The 20130-nt window shown below is 33.9% G+C and overlaps 1 protein-coding gene across 2 annotated transcripts; it reads left to right on the plus strand.

The window, feature by feature from the left end:
* Nucleotides 1–1605: 1605 nt before the first annotated feature.
* CDKE;1 (cyclin-dependent kinase E;1) lies at nt 1606–18204 on the plus strand. 2 transcript variants are annotated; one of them, XM_086434410.1, is made up of 17 exons: nt 1606–2006; nt 2251–2361; nt 3342–3445; nt 3596–3638; nt 3790–3888; nt 5816–5885; nt 6023–6117; nt 6281–6314; nt 6392–6476; nt 6609–6686; nt 8753–8800; nt 13286–13318; nt 13539–13647; nt 14757–14786; nt 16850–17074; nt 17174–17240; nt 17873–18204. In XM_086434410.1, the coding sequence occupies exons 1-16, from the start codon at nt 1776–1778 to the stop codon at nt 17237–17239; spliced, it is 1461 nt and encodes a 486-aa protein (XP_086290536.1). In that variant the 5' UTR covers nt 1606–1775; the 3' UTR covers nt 17240; nt 17873–18204. The 2 variants fall into 2 exon arrangements, with proteins under 2 accessions (XP_086290536.1, XP_086290537.1); XM_086434411.1 differs by lacking the exon at nt 14757–14786 and having other exon boundaries at nt 1608–2006.
* The last annotated feature ends 1926 nt before the right edge of the window (nt 18205–20130 follow it).

Raw genomic sequence — 20130 nt, forward strand, 5'->3', positions numbered from 1 at the left:
CTAAGTAAGAATCAATACCAACAACTTCATTAGGTAGATTCCTAAAAGTCGAATCCAATACCAAAAGCTTCATTACTAAAAAATGGAGCTTCGGTACTTAATAATAAAACTTCGTTAATAGAGCTTTTTCATTAATAGAGCTTCTTCAATAAAGTTTTTTCTTTAATGGAGTTTCTTTGTTAATGGGGCTTGGTTTAGAACTTAATGCTGTAAAAATGGTGGAGAGATGAAGATGTGTGTACAAATGAAGAAATAAGCTTCATTGAGAAGTTTTGTGTAATAAAAATCATACCATTTGCTATGTAGTAGGTTCAGGTCTAGGAAAACTACCAATTCTAAAGAGATTGAGCCCGAACTCCTAACTTGTGTAAGTTAGAAGCCCGAATCACTAAAAAACCCAGAGAGAGAGAGAGAGCGCTTCTATTAGCACCCCAACTTTTACTTATCGAATTGTGATTTTCTTATGCCCCCTCTGATACACGCCCCCTGATGTGGCATGGGCGAGAATCATAGATTTTTTCCCTTGAGATACACAAATATACATTCTCATAAATATGTGTAGTTGTGTTTCCCAAGGAAAAATAATCTATGGTTTTAGCATATGCCATGTCAAGGGGATTGTGTTAGAGGGGGCGTCAGAAAATCTTTAATCTTATTGATTTTCTTTATTTTAGGGTGTAATAAGTAAAGGTTGGGGTGCCAAATTAAAAACAAGTAAATGTTTGATTGCACGAAATATCAAGAGAAAATTACACTTCCATAGAAAACTGCTATTTTCAAGTGTTTGGTGTGTCAAAAATTAGAAGATTGCGAGAAAAATGATTTGCCAACACACGTGATTTACCTTCATTAGTTGCAAATCATTTTCTTACCCCTCCCCCCTTGGAAAATGATTTGCCATCACACGTAGCATTAAAAATAAAAAAATAAGAATTATTTTAAATTGTTAAAATATATATTTTATTTGTAAAATAAATATTTAAATTGTTAAAAATTAATTATTTTTATAAAAAAAATAAAATTAGCTTAGTCAATCATTTTTTTTATAAGTTTCTTATTAAATAATTAATTTTAAATTATTTTAATATTTGTTTTATAAATAAAAATAGAGAGACATTATTGGCACCCCAACTTTTATTGATTGCATCTCAAATTAAAAAAGAAAAGAAAAGAAAATCATCAATAAAAGTTGTGGTGCCAATAGAAACTCTCTCCGTTTTTGTTAGATTATTATCTATATTTTTAGTTTGGGATTTTACATAAGCTTAATCATAATTGTAAACAACTACTAAAATCGTTTGAACGAGCGTTATAATGTTGAGGTTATAATTTGTGCTAAAACTTCGTAATTTTTGAAGAGTGTGTTTTAATTTTTATTTAGGGTGTGATAAATAATTTAAAAAATTGTGGTGTAATAATTAATTAAACTTTGGGGTGTCGATAGTAGTTTTCTAATAATTCAAGAAATTGGATTTTTATAGTTCAATTTTATATAAAAAATGATTTTATATTGAATTTTTATATAATTATCACAAAAGTTAAATTAAAATAATATATTTTTTTATTCTTTATTTTTCTTATCCAACTCTAAGAACAAAAATAATTTTCCGCAAAATTTTCAAGCTTTGCACAAACAGTGGAAAAGGATTTGCTAGAATGTTTTATCTGCAATCAAACGCGTCCCCAGGGATTTGTGTGCTTGAGACTTGAGAGAGAGAGAGAGAGAGAGAGAGAGAGAGAGAGAGGGTCTCAGTCTACGGTGGATAGGAGAATCCATGGGAGAGGGTAGCAGAGGAAGTAGTAGTAGTGGTAACAATAACAACAACAGGCCTGCTTGGTTACAACAATACGACCTAATCGGTAAAATCGGTGAAGGCACGTACGGACTCGTCTTCCTCGCGAGAACCAAATCTCAGCCCAATCGCGGCAAATGCATCGCCATCAAGAAATTCAAACAACCCAAAGATGGTGATGGAGTCTCCCCAACTGCCATCCGTGAAATCATGGTTGAAACCCTAAAACCCATTTAATTTCTTCTTAATTTTGTCAAAATTTTCCTATAAATTTTACCCCTTTTGTTGAATTATCCGTAGTCATTGTCTCTTTAATAAATCATGGTTCAAACCCTAAAACCCATTTACCCCTTTTGTTGAATTATACGTAACCATAGTCTCTTTTAATTCCTTTAATTTTTTTACTCCTTTTATTGAATTATGAAAACCCATTGACAATTTTAATTAATTATTGTAGTTACTTCGGGAAATTAGTCACGAGAACGTTGTTAAGCTCGTGAATGTACACATCAATCCCGCAGATATGTCACTTTATCTGGCTTTCGACTATGCTGAACATGATCTTTATGTGAGTATCTTTGAATTTTATAAGATTAAGTGTCACTTGGTTTGATTCAAAACGAATTTACAAAGCTCAAATGGTTCGGTCTGTTCTCTAGATTTCAATAATTACCATTATGTGAATAGCTGTGAATTTCAAAAAAATTAAGTGTCACTTGCTTTGATTCAAAATGAATTTAAGAAACCCGAATGATCAGATATATGTTCTTGAGATTCCAACCAATAACTTTTATATGGGTAACTGTTATTTAAAAAAAAAAAAAAAAGTCACTTGCTTTGATTCTAAACGAATTTAGAACCAGTTACCGTTATGCAAGCAGATATCTTTTCTTGAGATTCCAACCAGTTACCGTTATGTGAGTATCTGTGAATTTCAAAAAAGAAAAGAAAAGTAAGGTAAAGGAAAGTGTCACTTGCTTCAATTAGAAATGAATTTTAGAAACTAAATGATCATATATCTGTTCTTGAGATTCCAACTACTTACCATTTTTTTCCACCTTTGTGAATTTATTTTTTTCTTCTTAATCAAAGTTTTTTTTGCTTCTTAACTTATATTGGTATATTGGTTCGATTTACTTTTCTTATTAAAATTATCTTTAGGTAAAGGAGAAAAGAAGAATTATGGTCACCATGTTTTTTGGAAGAGTCAGATACAAGTCTAAGAATATCTAAATTGTTTTGAATATCTTGTTTTCAACTGTCTCCAATATATTGCTTTCACGACTTCAATGTAGATCAGTTTATTTCAATGCATTATTTCTATGTCTTACACTCAAGTGAAAGGCCATGTCAGTGTGTTGGGTATATGGGAGCATTGTATATTGCAATTTGTATCAGTTTCACACGCTGGTTTCTCAAATAATATATTGAAATTATAATGTTTTGGTGCTTGTTACCCATCAAAAAAGAGTGTGGTGGTTGGAGTCGTCATTGATATAGTAGTTTCACACATCTTTTTTTTTTTTTTTTTGCATTTGATAATGTCAGGAAATTATAAGGCATCACAGAGAAAAGGTCAACCTTGCTATCCATCCGTATACCGTTAAATCACTCCTCTGGCAGCTGCTTAATGGGCTAAACTATCTCCATAGGTAATATTTACGTTTGCAATGCTCATCGGTTTGCAACTACGTGTTATACTAGCTCGGCTCTTCTTTGTTAGTGATAGACCTGATGTGTATGGGTTGTAACTTTTCTTTTAAATATACCTAAATTTATCTTGAATCTTATTTTGGTTGCAGTAATTGGATTATACATAGAGATCTAAAGCCATCCAATATCCTGGTTCGTGTTTAACATTTTTGTGCAGCAATTATGCTTACTAATAAGTTGTGATCATTTTTATATATATCAAGTGTGAGACAATGTGTTATAATTTTTCCTTGAATTATGTATATGCTACCGTGGGTTTAATGATGAACTCCTTGTGGAGCAGGTTATGGGTGAGGGAGAGGAACAAGGAGTTGTAAAGATTGCTGATTTTGGGCTCGCTAGAATATACCAAGCTCCCTTGAAGCCTTTATATGAAAATGGGGTATAAATTATCTGTGTTTCCAGTAGTTATCGTATTCCATATTTTAATGTTATTTATTATGTTTTTAGATTGAAATTCTTAATGTTTCTATTGGTGTACCTTAGCATTATCTCCAAATATGTATTATCCCAAGTATTTGGGGTTGGGGCAACATCAATCTTATTTTGTCACAACAGTTGCAGATGTTGTTACATGGCATGAGGTGCCAAAAAAAATGGATTAGTGTCTACTGCTGTAAAGAAAGAATCTAAACCTCACCGTTTTCTTGGGGTTCCATTACTAATCATTCTTAGTTTATATCTTTGGTGCTACTGACGATAGTATGTCTTTAAGGTCCAATGTTTTGACATTGCCAATTAGCTAGCCAGCATAAAGTAACTGTTGGATACCTTACAAAGGCATTCTTCACTCTTTCTTTCAGAAGCCCTAAATGGCCCTCGCCTTTTTGTTAAGTTTGTTCTTCGGGGCTATCTCGTCCCCTTTTAATAAAATTTAAACTTATAAAAAAAAAATCTTCACTATTTATTTATTTTATTTTTTTGCATCAAGGTGTTTTTCAGGTCCATTACATATCTTGACCTCATAAGATTGGTTTTTTGAAATGAATCTCTCCTTTTTAAGAGTTCTCAAATTTGGTCAACTTCTGTTTCTGTTGACTAGAAGTGTTGAAATGTATGAACACAATTTGGAATGCCTCTGATTTTACCCCTCTTAATCATTGTTGAATTTGTGGGCTTTATGGTCCAAAGAAAGCATAAGCTGTCATTGGATAATGGTACTCCCTCAATGCTTTGGAGCTTTGTATTGCTATAGAACTCTTCATTTCAATTAATTTTTCATTGAATGAAGGAAACACACATACCTATGTGTGAAGCATTACAACCAACCTCAAAAATCTAACGAAAGATGGAAATGCAATCAGATGTTGTCATGTTCCCATTTGCTTTAAAACTTTCTTCCATATGGTACATGCAAACGTTCCTTTAATGAACTATTGGTTGTCACTGCAGTCCAAGAGATCAAATCTCTGATGAAATGATGACAATTCATGAAACTATACATGCATGGCACATTTGAAGGGAGGGGTGTGCTAGGCATCTGGAAGCTTCCCCTCAAGAAATTCTCTTGAGGCATGTTGTTAACTGGAAACCATTTAACTTCCACTGTCCGGCGGCATACTTAATTAAAATGTCTGATTCAATTAATATAAGGTGGTTGGCTTATTTAAAAGTGTGATTATCTACTGCACAAAAAGGACCTCGTTAGGAATTTGTGGCGTTCACAAATCATGTTTGAGATGAAGATAGAACCTTAATGATACCATTTTTAGATTGGCACACAATTAAATATCATACTTGGTTAAGTGTAATTTTATGAGTTCTCTAATCTAATTTTTTGACTTATTAGATTCTAAAATATATTAGGAAATCTTTCTAGGCTCCTATGCTTCCTGTGCTTGACAGAGGGTGCCCTTGGTCTGACATTCCATCTAGGCTCTAAGAGGAGCTCATTATATAATTTAACTGAGTTCCTACGAAATTTAGTGTTCTAATGTGAATCTTCTTATCTAGGATCAAAGAGTTGGGGATTTCTCTAACGACTTAGACATTTTCATCCCTCTTTTTCTTGTTTGTTCTTGAGTGGAGGCTCAGCTTGTTGCTGACCCAGAGTCTGAGTCTAGTTTGTCAAGTACAACAACTTGAAAAGTCTCTCTTGTAGGCTTTGTCAAAACCGCTGAAGTAGCTCGAGATATCTCGAGAGCTAAGGATTTCATCAATCTTTCTGTAAGGTTTGGGTGCATGCATACTATTTGGACGTTTAAAGTTATTATGCTTCTATACTTAATACCTAAGTTCTCGTTTTGTTTACTTGTTCATAGAGTTTCAACATTCTTGTGAGCTGAGTCTATCTTAATGGTTTCTGGCAGGTCGTGGTGACTATCTGGTATCGTGCACCTGAGCTGCTTCTAGGGTCCAAGCACTATACTAGTGCTGTTGGTATCCTGTGATACATTTTGCTTTTTATTCATTCCAAGTCATTTGGTTCTTATGTGATTTTATGGATTAAAGTCATTTAAATTGTGAAAAAAATTGTATTTCTTTGAGTGGAAATGCTTCCTTAAACTTGCAATTAGATATGTGGGCTGTTGGATGCATTTTTGCTGAGTTACTGACTTTAAAACCTCTATTTCAAGGAGTGGAAGTGAAAGCTGCACCAAACCCTTTTCAGGTGCTAAAGAAGTTTTTGAAGCCTTTTCCTTTACATGTTACTTGCCAAATATTAGATTTGCAGTTCTATTTCCAAGACATAACTATTACTTTAGTGAGTTACTCTTGTGGACTTTCAATATCTTCTATACTTGTTTCTTAATACTGTATTTCCACTAATGCAGCTCGATCAACTTGACAAGATATTTAAGGTCTTAGGTAAGAAATTTGTTGCCTGGCTATGTTCCACCTTTTTCATTTATCACAGAACTATGTAGCATCTATGTTTATCTTAGGCCATCCCACTCAAGAAAAATGGCCAAATCTCGTGAATCTTCCACATTGGCAATCAGATCAACAACATATCCAGGGGCGTAAATTGTAAGTTTTGTTATTTCCCTTCACAAGTTATATAAATTTTTTGGACATCCTCTCATTGGGATTCATTTATAGCTTGGACTTCATTTTTGTAAGGTAATATATATATATTTTTCCTTTTGTATGCTTTATCAGTGAAACCCCTGGTCTTCATAATGTTGTTCATCTCCCTCAGAAAGGTCTTGCGTACGACCTCCTCTCAAAGATGCTTGAGTATGTAACACCTTTTCTTTTCTCTTACATTGTTTGTGATAATTGTGTATGATTATGTTAATATTAACGTAGTCAAATGGGAATAATTTCGAGAAAAACCATTGTGCATGTAACAGCTAATGAGACAATACCTTATGTAATGCCTTATAATTTAGAAGAGAGCTTTTATTTTTTGTACATGCATGCCATTCTATTTATGATTGCAGTTTAAGAATGTTACATTAAATCACTAAAATTATTCCCATTTCCTGTCAATGTTTTCTTTTCACTCAGATATGCTCCACCATAAATTTAGAAGAGACCTTTTATTTTTTTGTACGTGCATGCCATTCTATTTATGATTGCAGTTTAAAAATGTTACATTAAATCGCTCAAATTATTCCTATTTCCTGTCAATGTTTTCTTTTCACTCAGATATGCTCTACCATGACTTGAGTAAACATTTTTGTTGTATATCCTCTTGTGGTCTGGGATAATGGAGGAAAAATATATGGCAATGAAAATTAGCTGGGTGCTAGTATCATTTATTTCGTCGTTGTTATCAACTTGTCTAGATCATAGTGACAAAAGTCGTCAACTTTTTGAAAAATCACAATTAATTTGTGACTTTGTTAATTTAATCTTGATTAATTTGTAAAGTTTTGAAAAAATTGCATTTCTTTTTGAAAAAAAAAAAAAAATCACGAGCATTGCGAATGAATTGCTTACCTTGAAGTTGAACAATATTGTGATTTCGAAATTATGTTTAATGTATAAAATACACAGTTTATATTTTTACATAATAAATAATATTTTTATATTTTATTCTTTTCCTGAATTTTCTGACTTTTGCTGGCTTTTAATGAATTTTTCTCTTGTTGGATTAATCCCAAACCCCAACTTTGTCACCATGGTATGGGCTTGAGCATGACAATGAAGCCTTATATTCCAATTTTTAAGTTTACGTTACATCCACAATCAAGGTTTAAAATCTCTTTCGGGGGGCAATATCTCGATCAAGAGAAAAGTCAAGGCTGTCTCGACCACAACATTCTAGAACATCCGATGTTTAGGGTTGAAATTTCGTTTTGTTCTTTGCCGAAACATTTGAAAACAATGCGGAATTTTAAACCATGTTCACAAGTGACTGAAAGCTTGTTAGTTGGGCATGATGTTCATGCAACTCATTCGTCTAGATTTTAATCGGTCTTATTTCACAAAAAAGATTAGTGGTTTATTTTCTCCTTTTGAGATTTGAGCAATCTCAAATCTCCTATTCTTTTTTTAAATTCTTTTGGGTGGGGGAGGGAGGTGGGTTACTGGGGTGTGGGATAACTTGGTATGAATAGAATGCTGGAGTGGCATCTTAGTTATGAGAGAAAGATGGAGAATAGGTTTAGTGAATATGGGACTTGTGAAAAATTGAGTTATTTGTACTAATAATTTAACCTTTTGTGGATATGGTATTGTCCAATGTTTGATGTTCTTTTGGATGCTTCAGACCATGGAATTGTCGGAGTGAGTTATTGGGTCATTTGGGTTAACGTGATCTTGCAAGGAGCTTGCATCAAGCTTGTTTTCATATGAGGTTGTGCAGGGTTTCTAAATCGGTGGGATTTCTTACCAAGTAGCACATGCTATGATGGGTCCAAGTGGACCCTATATGCTTCACCACCTCTTACGTAACCATGTTTTAAAATATCGTTTTGGTACATACCCGATACATTCCCTAAACAGTCAATGTTTAGGAGTCAATGGTTCTTATCGATCTTGGCCGATATTGATACTTATCGATCTTGGCCGATATTGATACGTATCGACCAATATATTCTGATACATTCTGATATTTTAAACCATGTACGTAACCAAGTTGTAAGTCACTTACCAAACCAGTATCTGTGTAGCTTGCCATTCGTAAAGATTCATTTCACTTTCCTCTCATATCATGCTCTTATGTGTTCAATGTCTTTACTATAGTATTTAGATGATGACAAGAGTATGATTTTTCCCTGCCTGTATCATTGGGCTGGCAGTGTAAAACTTTTTTATTTGCCCATTCTTGATAACTTGATAAAACTTACCTGCAGATATGATCCTCGTAAGCGTATAACAGCAGCACAAGCACTGGAACATGAGTAAGACTTTTAATCTTATATCCATCTTTTGGTTAAGTTTCCAATCCATTTCAGTAATTGCTGTGATCTTGGACATATATGCCCATGAATTACACAATTATCTTTAGTACCACAAGTTTTGTCCCAGTTTTTATGTGCACTGTATATCAGAAGACTTGATTGATGACGCCACTAGATAGAATTGAATGACAGAAGCAGTATTCGAGTAGCTTACACCATATACTTGGTTCGTAATAATAATAATAATAAATTTAATCATCAAATAGTTGGAATTGATTATACTCGGTTCAATCATTGGGATCTTTGGTGTTTGTATTTTATAGCTGGAGAGGATATCCTATATTGCTATTCAACGTGTTATAAAGTTCATTTGACGAGCTATACTAAAACTCAAATAAAAACAAAATATTTCGGGCAACTTTCAAGCATATTATGAATTATATAGCTTTGCTCTTCATTCTCAAGAATCCCTGGGAGTGGGACATCTTATCCTTTAGATTTAGCATGTCTTTCAGTTTTTCTTCTATGTCTTTGATTCCGGCTTGCCTGCTTTCCATAACCATATATTTCTCCTTATAGAGAACCGTTGGCTTATTTCTGGATATTTGGCTTAATCTCCTTTACAGGGCCTTAATCTTTGTGGGAAACTTTCACTGTAACTTTAGAACCTATTGATAACCGTAGAAGGCCTACTCTTAGTTAGCCAAATCACTCAGATTGACACACTTGTAATTGATATCATATGTAATTTGACCTACTAAAGAACTCACTCAACCTTGTCCTTTCCTGGGGGTATTCCCTATGAAACTTTATTGCACCCCAAAAACCTCAAGCGTAGGCACCTGCGTTTCCAGGAAAAGAATGTGCAGACACCTGGACATGCAAAGATACTCCTTGGCACCTTGACACTCTTGGAAAAGGTGTGAAAAAAGGAACAAAGGATGACCTTTGTGTTATCACTTTGAATTTTGTTTCTGACAGCCTCTGAAACTTGATTTTAAGTTTTGAACATTATCTCATTTTATAACCTTGCATGCTGAAACCCTATATAAGAGTAAATGATCACATGCTTTAACTTAATGATTCTCATGTTTTGAACTTCTTTAGAGGTTGCCTTTCAGGAGACAGGCTATGCAAGATTTTTTGGGATGGGTCTCTGTCGTCTTTTCCTCCGATTCATAGTCACAACAAATGTTTTTTTCTTAAATTGAAAAGTTTGCATTTAAAACGAGTTTTGTACCTCTAATGACTAAAATGAGTATAAAAAAATGTGTTTTTTGAAAGAAAAAAAGCATGTCATCTTTCTTTCAGAAAATCATGTTTCTTACTTTTTAAACTCGTTTTTTTTTAAATGACATTTTTGGGGGTTTGTGATTTGGTTCATGATTTTGTTTAATTTAGGATCTATATAGGTGGACCCCACTCCCTTTATAACCCACATAAAGAGTGGTTGAGATTTAGTGTTGATACGAATCTTGAGGATGATTTTTAATTTTAATTGTATTTCATCTTCTCTTCCTTTCCAAGAATGCCATTCCAACTTTATTATTTTTTCTCTTCAACCTGCCTTTCCAAGAATATCCCTCTAATTTTATTGTTGTTTTACTACCCTTTTCCAATAGTTGTAACCCTCCAACTTTATTGCTTTTCATCTTCTACCTCCTTAATCCCAAAGAGGATGCCCGTGCCAGGAGACATGAGCAAAGTCTAATTTAATGAAAAAGGACATTTTTGCCCAAATTAAGTTGTCAAGGGTGCTAACGTTCCAATGAAGCATTGGACGTTAGCATTCTCTCTCTTTCTCTCTCTCCCTCTCTCTCTATTTATATATATATATATATATATGATGACTCATAAAAATATGCAATCCTGACAATTAAAATTTAAAATCCAATGGTTTGGATTTATCCAAGGGATACATGTTTCATCTCGACCATTGGATTTTGCATTTCAACAATCTAGATTGCGTGTTTTTTCATGAGCCATAGGATCCCAACCATATATATATGGCTGAGTTCCATTGACTCAAGAAACATGACACAAGATCTTGATCTTGTAAACACAAAATCTAACGGTTGAAAATTATCCTAGAGATAAGTATCACCGGGACGTATATTATTAACATACGTATAAAATCTCAACCGTTAGATTTTTTGTTTATATGATCAAGATCTTGTGTCATTTCTTGAGTATATATATATATACACGCAAATGACCCGACTGAAGGAACAATGACTAAGGAAATGGTCCATCATTTCAGCTGAAAGCTTGCACATTATACATCTATGTGGGATAACATGACTTAAGGTTAATGATGCAAGACTATGCAACTAACCTAGAATGATGACTTTGAGATCAGACTAAGTTACCAAGAACAAGGAAAACCATGAAATAAGCTAATTCCACCATAGATTTAAGAGAACATCTAATAAGTGAATAAGAAAGGGTTCTAGACAAAGTGCAGTCCTACAAGGCTAATCCTTAAAATATGGAATGAGGGGCTTGAAAGAATATTTTCTAATTCTACTAGCCTAGGGTTTCAATTCAATAGTCAACTTGGATTATAATGATCCTTTCAAGGGTTTCAATGATTAAATAGGCCCGTTGATTAAATATTGTTAGTGGAAGATACTGGCGCTAATAGAAAATTCTTTGAAGCTTGGGGTTTAGGTACATAGACCTCCCGTGAGATGCATGTGGACAAGGCCAACCTCCAACTTCTTTAAGCTCAACACAGATGGTTCCCTAAAAGGTAGTTTGGGGGGACATGGAGCTATAATTAGGGACAATCAAGGCAATGCGGTAAGGTTACTTTCAAAAGGTTGTCAAGGTAAATCGGTAATCTATCACGAGTTGGAAGCAATCCAAAAAGGGTTGATTATGGCTATGAAGATGAACATTGAAAATATTGAGGTTGTTGCTGACTCCTCAATAGCTATTGGATGCATCCAAGGTTCTTTTCAAAGCCCATGGTATCTGCATAGGCTAGTGGAAGAAATTCAAAGACTAAGAACCCTGTTTAAGACTTGTACTTTCTCTTTTTGCTTTAGGGAAACAAATAGAGTGGCTGATTTTTTGGCTTCTCATTGTAATGAAGTGATGATGATTGAATTTTCCTAGCCCCTAACTAGAGAAATTGATAAGTTAGTTAGTGAGGATGCGAGAGGAAATATTTACTACAGAATGTAATTGTCCCTTTAATTTAATATATCTAGTCTAGGGGTCAGCCTAACCCCCTCTTACCCTCCAAAAAAAAAAATAGGCCCATTGCCCAAAAGGGTTTTAATTGGTCATTGTGAATGTTTCAACCACCCCAATTGGCTGGCTATATGTTGAAAGGTTAAACACGAAGTTTTGCAATCAGGGCTATGTTGTGGACATTCAACCAAAAAAATAACCCAGCAGTAATAAAAGTGATTATACCTAAAGGCTTACTCAAGGATTTAGGAGATCAAGGTTAGGTCTGGGTGTAAGAAAGATTTGGGACTTGTGAGGTTTTGGAGGTAATTGGAGGGTTGAAATTGTAGTTAGAGGAGGTATACAGGAACTGCAGTTGGGACAACAATGTCTAGGGTAGGGAAATAAGGTCAGTTGGAGTGTTTTAATGGATGAAACATTTGGACTAATGGGGTTTTGTTGATCTGAAATTTTGGGCTGTTTGGTTATGGTATGGGCAAGAAAGAAGAGGTTTGGCTGGACTGTTTGTGTTTAGAAATAGAGAAGTTAAAGGTGGGATAGAAGGATTTGGGGAAGAGAAGTAACAGAAAATTTACTTACCTCAAACCAGAAGTTGATAGAAGAATAGTTTTGTACCTTGGAATCACACCAAGAGGCCTCATGCCACACCCATCGTAGGAGAGAAAGCAGAAATTTCTGTAAATATTAATCATTCGTTCATTGATTGATTTCTGAAATAAGAGAAAAACAATAATATATAGTGTTCAACATGCGTCCTAATTCAACTCTATTACTAACCTAAATCAAAATAACTCAAAACTCCCAAAACATAACCCGTTGTGGGATTCTTTAGTAATCCCATCGTGGATCCCTACTAAATTAAGTAAATTAAAACCACTCCCTACTAAAATCATTGGCCATCTAATAAGGGCTAAGAAATAAAATAAAAACATACCCCCAAAAGAAATCATGGACCACTAATAATGGGGATCTCTGAATTATCAGTCAATCATGGACATGCACAAGAAAAATGCTACCTTAGACAAAATTGGAGATCTCCGAATTATCAGTCAGTCTTTCCCAAAGTATTCTTAAACTTAAAAATTAATTTTGTATTTTAATATCTTGTGTATCACATTGAAATTGCAAGTTAGACTTTATTGGGAAATCTTGACGTGAAGAACGGAAACTATTTGCACAACTTAAATATATTGTACCACTTTAATAGGAGTTATTTAGTATTTTTGAACATTTTATAAGTGCTCTGCCCCTGCCTCTAATCCTTGTTTATCACTTACTGCCTTGCAGGTTCTTCCGGATGGATCCGCTGCCAGGGCGCAAGTAAGTTTGTATATGGCACACTTGTTATTTTTTCCTCCTATGGCTGGTATATCACCATTTGTTTAGTTCTTGTAAATTGTAACTTACTGTTATATTTCAATATCCAACATGGCATGAATGACATTGGAATGTTCACTAGTAGAAAGTAATGGTGAATGAAGCATATATTCCGCCCATATTTTCTTCACTTTGACCAGGTAAATGTGGAATCAATGCTCAGTGCACTCGTACCTTGCCAACCTGGGGAGAAAGTCGTGAATTACCCTGCTCGCCCTGTGGATACAACTACAGATTTCGAGGGAACTGCTACTGTCCAACCTTCTCAACCGGTATGTAAAGGACTGAAGTCCTGGTTTCTGGTAAAGTTTTATCTATTATCCATCAAATAAAATGGAAAACTGAAGCTCTCTTGGATGCTCTAATATTTCTAATCTGCAGATGATGAATATAAATAAGTGAATTAATTATTTTCTAAAAGTGAAGGGGGAAAAAAGAAGGAAATAATTGACGATAAGGTTTGATTTGATCAAGTGGTTCTTGCTTTCGTTGGATATTCATGGGTTGTGTCAAGCTGCACATATTGACTACAAATTTAAGTAGATGATAATGATGATGATGACCACTGTTCATGCTTAGACTATAGTCTATGCAGACTTGTTTTAAGTGATTGTTTTTGCATTTTCCTTTATGAAGCTTGACACAACAAAACATCCTGTCAATATACTGTAATGCAAGTCACTAAGAAAGTTCAAAAAAAGGTAGAAAGTTATAAATCTACTTTATTTTTACAAGGAAAAATTAGGTTATATGAGGTTTCCTGGCATATACCTTTCCTTTTCTTTTGTTGTTTCTATAAATTCTCTTATTTATATCTTTTCTCCTGGTTTGTTTTGAAGCTTTGTCAGATGTTTGTTTGTTTTAGTTTTTTATTAACTGGTGAAATCTATATTTGTTAGTTTACTTATGCGAAGGAGCCCTGAATAATAATCTATCTGTAGCTATGCATGATAATCATGATAGGCCAGTGTTTTAAAAGGCTAGCCTCGAGGCTATAGCCTCAAAGTCTTTTTCACCACTTTAGTTTGCATGATTGTGAACTCAATTATTTTTGAATTTGATTCCGTCATTTCCTATTGTTCTTATGTCACGGAAGTCATCAAATACAAATAATACATCAAAGGTTTTGTAACTATTAATTTTTTAATGATTATTAGGCTACTGTTGTTATTTGCGATGGCTAGGTTATTGTTGTTACTTATTAATTTTTTAATGATTGTATGGGAATGTGACATGGGTTTTGGAACTGTAGTCTGTTGTTGCTATTTGTTAACTTGTTAGACATTTAGATAATTGACTTTGTCTTGCTATTTGGTTTAAGATATATGCTTTTCTGAGTGTGAAATTATGTTGATGATGCACTAATGACACAATATATCAGGTGTTTGGCTCCAAAATCTCACTCTCTAAGGTAAATCATAACAAAAGAAGATTTACCATTCTTATTTTATTTATTTCTTTTTATTTCTATGGTAATTCATTTAAAAAAAAATATTGTAATTTATTGTAGAATTTTATCTCACCATTTACCTGAGTTCAAAATCATCTCCCTTGGGAATTTTTAAACCTTGGGCTTGATTGCCAATGTTCCTATGTGGTCAGGACCAAATGTTTGACATAATTGAGGCGATGTTAATTGTTAAGTGTTAACAATCCAATTGGTGAAGAAAATTTGCCAAACTTCGCTCATACTTGTTCACATTCCTAGTTATGGCTAGTAATCTGGTTGACATTCAATTTGGACTGTATGGATTGATCGCTGTTTGTATGTATTTGAATTCATCCATATAACAATGACATGTACATGTATGTTGGTGTCTCACATTGATACAAGGTATCTGAACACAAGTACTAGGTCGACGTGGTGCTTTCAAGAAGCCAGAAACAGATATTCTTACACATGATTATAATAGTTACATTTAAGAACAGGTGGGTTCTCATATTTGGGATCTGAGTAAGTAACGGGTTGTTAATGGTCAAACCCTTCTATTGCAATTTAGTGGGGTGGCATGCTTGTTCTTTCACTGTGGTGAATGTGTGGGGCCTGAAAGTTCCTTCAAAAGTTGCCTTCTTTGTTGGGTAGCATCCTTAGGTAAAATCTTGAGTTTCGATAATGTTATGAAGAGAGGTGTCACTTCGATTAACTTTTGTGGGTTATGCAAGGAGAATGGGGAGTCCATAGATCATTTGTTCATTCATTGTAGGGTGGCCTCCGAGATTTGGCACCACTTTCTAAGGCATTTTGGGGTGAAGTAGTGCTCTCCGGGTTCTTTCTGGAATATCGTGGAAGTATGGTTTGCCATAGGGTTGGGCTTCTCGGCATTTAAGAGAAAACTATGGAGCATTACTCCCTTTGCAGTTTGCTGGAAAATTTGGAAGGAAAGGAACCTTAGGACAATCGAGGGAAAGGAATCCTCGGTTCAAAACATTATTTTTTCAATCTTGGGGTCTATCTTTTTGGGAGCAAGATCTTCGTTGAGTCCAAGGGGGTCTTCTTTGAAGACTTCATAGCCAAGTGGGATTGGGTGTGCAGCATCGATTTGTAGTTTGTGCTCGGTTTCACTTTCTTTTTCCCCTTGTTTGTACTTTGCTTCATGGTCTCCTCAACCATGCTATTAATAAAGATCTTTGAATTATTAAAAAAAAAAAAGTTACATTTAATCAGATATTTATTTAATTTATTTGTCAAAGAAGTTCATACAACATGCAAGTTCCTGACTTATAAATAAGTGGATTTACTAGAGGAAGCTATCAAACAACGTCAGTCGTATTTAACAATTTTATAGTGAACATATGATGGAATATCTTCCTCAATGAAGTCTGATTAGGACAAAATTCACACTGCCCTATTTTTAGATATCATTGAAATAAAGGATGACATTGCTATATGTGTCATGATGTATTTCGGGACTTGTCTGTATGTATTTGTGTCAGTGAAAAACCTTAAAAAATGCTGCCTCATTTTACATAGGTTTAACATTTATTTAACAGTGTATAGGTTAACATATGTTGACCAAAGGTTGTTGAGCTAAACGGCATTATTATTTTTCACTCAACTGAGTGATCGATTTGTATTTATTATAATATAGTGAGTGGTCTCCGCACTTTAGGGAAATACTTAAGTGTAGATTCATTTACCTTGACCAGCGGGATTGTACCAAAACAAGGTAGGTATGGTGATCACTTGTAGTGGTTTAGCTTCCTTATTATAAGTATAATATAAATTGATGTTTTTTGTTTTGCTTTTCTAATAAGCATTCATATCATGTTACAATTTTTTGTAAAATGATCTTATTTCCGTCTTCTATTTATCAAAAGAGCATATAAACTGCACATCCCAGACACATGCATACTAAGAAGAGATTTCACATTCTTGAATATTTAAAAAAAAAGAAAAAAAAAAGAAGTCTTTTATAGCCCTTGTGGTTTCTTGGAATCTTTGGATTTCATTTGAGTGTAAATTTTGGGGTATAGGTATCATCTGGAAACGCAGTTTCTGGCAGTGGGGTGGTTGCTTCTATGGTGACAGCTAGACCTGTCCCACGGCAGATGCCTATGGTCGGCATGCAGAGGATGCCTGGTTCAGGCATGGCGGCTTTCAATCTCGCTTCTCAGGCTGGCATGGGCGCTGGAATGAATCCTGGTGGTATGCCAATGCAAAGGGGTGCTCCTGCTGCACAACCCCATCAGCAACAACAGGTCTTATTTTGTTCTTTAATCGTAGGATGCATTTTTTCATTTTGTTGTGACAATGTTGGATCCTTTTTTCTGATTCAATCTTCTGCCACTCTGAAACAGTTGAGAAGAAAAGATCCCGGAATGGGGATGAGTGGGTATCCACCGCAGAAATCAAGACGTTTTTGAGGTATTTTTTTACTCATTTTATTGAGTTTCAATCTCCAAATAGTGGGGATAACGATACGAGGATTTACTCCCATTAACCTTAATGATCTGAATACTTGGTAGGTTTCTCAGCATTATGAGCTACTTTCTGTTTCTTTTAAAATACGCAAAATAACCATATCTGGAACAGTTTTCTGTAGAATTGAACTTCTGGTCTTCATTTTTCCTTTGGCAGAAATAAACATCCTGATTACCATTTTAAAATTATAAAAGATTCCCTATAATTTTAATGAGATTCAGTTAGCACACCAAGTTTGCCTTACAACACACCAAACCTTTTGAAATCTAACAATTATTTACATGATAATTGTGTGTTATAAGTGAAAGTTGGTTTGTTAATAGAAGCTCTTTAATTTCATTAACTCACCACGTAGTTTTGTTAAATAAATGAGAGTAGGTAACTGTGCTCCAAATGGAAGAAATAGTAGTGCCCATAGAGGAAAAATAAAATCAAGCATTTATGCTCTCAAGAAATGATTCTTGACTAGGTATTATATGGTGAAAACTCTTCCTAAAAGATGCCCATTTTTTTTTAACTACCATTTTTCTACAAGATCTTGTTTGAGACTCGGTGCATGCTTGTCATTCATGCAGGAACATGTAAAGTGGAAAATCCAAACTCAAAAATGCTGCAAGGACCCCATCCTTGAACTAGTGGTGCCAGTTAGTTGCAAGTCTAATCTTCTATTTGTTTCATGCTTGAATCTCATTGTATATGAAATATGGAAGTTAGATGTTCTTTTTCTCTGCTTGGACTCCTGTGAGCCCATACTACATTTCTGCTGTTTTTGACCTTTTATTAATTAATTGTTCCAACCTTGATGAGGATGGTTAAATTGGAGGACTTTTTAACATTTTCCACTTTGTGTGTAACCAACTCAAAGTTAAGAGGATTCTTTTACTATCCATTATAAATTCTCTAATAATTTTGTTATATCGAGAGGGAGATCCTTATAGCCGAGGCTAGTTGGTAAACAAATGTTCAACTCATGAATTTGAGATAATTAAATAGTTATGTATGATCTTCCAATTTGTTTGTGTTGAAGCTGTCAGGATTGAGGTTTATGAGTTATTTTCCTGTTTTGATAGACCCTGAAAACAACAGCTGGTGGTACTGATGATGATAGTTGGGTTAGATATGCCATTTGTGATTGAAAGGGTAAGAGAACTTGTAGATAGAGTGGTGATGGCGTGTTGGATGTATTCAAAGCAACCATTTTTGGATAATTTTGAAATGGTTTTGTAAAAAATCTGGAGATTTTTGGAAAATATATAAATAATGCTTTTAGATTTCCTATCTTGTTCTTGAGATTTGAATGGTGAAGAGGATATAATTTTATGGGTGAAGAGAAAATGTTACCATATTCAACTATTATTCCATGTTCAGAATTTTTGGAAAAAATTTGGAGAATTATGTGACTATTAAAATTGGGATCATAGGACTAATCTTGAGGCATGGTTAGTAGATCCATAAAATGTTTCTTCGGTCTAGGTTGAACGTTTGGATGAATGAATTTCAAATTATTTTCAAATTTTAATAAAATGAATTTAAATGTATTCAACCAAATAGTTTGAATAATCACTTAGCATATTTCGCCACCTCGCTGAGGTGACACCTTCCAACTGCATAGCTTCTATGCCGAGTACGTCTATACTCGTGACATGTGAAAAAAAGGACTTCATATGCTATATGGCTCCATGCCAAGAAGTTGAAATTTTATCCAAATTATTGAGACTAAGGCATCATCATTAAAGCCTTATCACCACAATTTGGAGTCGATTAATGAATCTCTTTCATTCAATTTTGTTTGAAGTTACATATTCTTTTAATTCTAGGGTAATTATACTTGATCACATTACCTGTAGAAATTTCATTTTTGCATCCGTTTGACTTGGCGATCCGTCACTCGGTTGCTATGAATTCTTAATGATGAGCGCAAAGAACTTAAAAGTTTGTGAGAAGTATATTTTCAATTACCTTTGTCTTCTAATTCTATTTTCTTCTTTCTCCTGGTCACGTGACATAGAATTATGCATGTTTAGGATCACTAAACTTTCTACCCGACATAGCAAGTACGTACGCTTAAGTTCGTTACACATTTGGATAACTTAGAGATCTCGCTACATTAGGAAAATATGACCTCAAAACTTAGAAATAATCACATTGGAACCAAAAGAAACATCACGAATTCACAAAAATGGTCAAAAATCGATAAAATGATGAAAATACCCCTCATGAATTTCGAACCTCCAAAAAATCTCGAAAGTACTTCCATTACATTCAGAATATAATTTCGAGTCTAACGAGACTCAAATCAATGAAATCGAAAAAATTCACGAAAACTTAAAAAATGACTGAAATGTCCCTTGATGTCCGACTTTTACTTAGAAACCTTGACGCTTAGGAAAACGCAATTAAAGAATTAGATAAGTTAAAAAAAATTCTTTACTAATCAAAATTAAATTAAAATTGAAAATTAAATAACCAATTAAAATTCACAGTCAAAGAAAAAAATTAAAAATTAACCAATTCAAATTAAAAATCAAAATAAAATTTAAATTCAAACAACCAATTAAAATGTAAATCAAAATTTCATCAAAATCTAATTAAAAATTAAGTTAAAAGTTAATCAATCAAAATTATTCAAAATCTAATCAAATTCAAAATTCAATCGAATTCGAAGTTAAAGTTGAACGATCAAAATTTAAGTTAAAATTCAATCGATCGATAAAAAAATTTTAAATTAAAAATCAACTAACTGGCAAAATTGGAAATTAAAATCAAAGCAATAAATGTAAAAAGTCGATGAATCATGATGAAAAAGCATTAAGAGATGAATAGCGTGGGATCA

Source organism: Akebia trifoliata, chromosome 3 (assembly GCF_017979445.1).
Source record: "Akebia trifoliata isolate Shusen 1 chromosome 3, ASM1797944v1, whole genome shotgun sequence".
NCBI classification, from domain to species: domain Eukaryota; kingdom Viridiplantae; phylum Streptophyta; class Magnoliopsida; order Ranunculales; family Lardizabalaceae; genus Akebia; species Akebia trifoliata.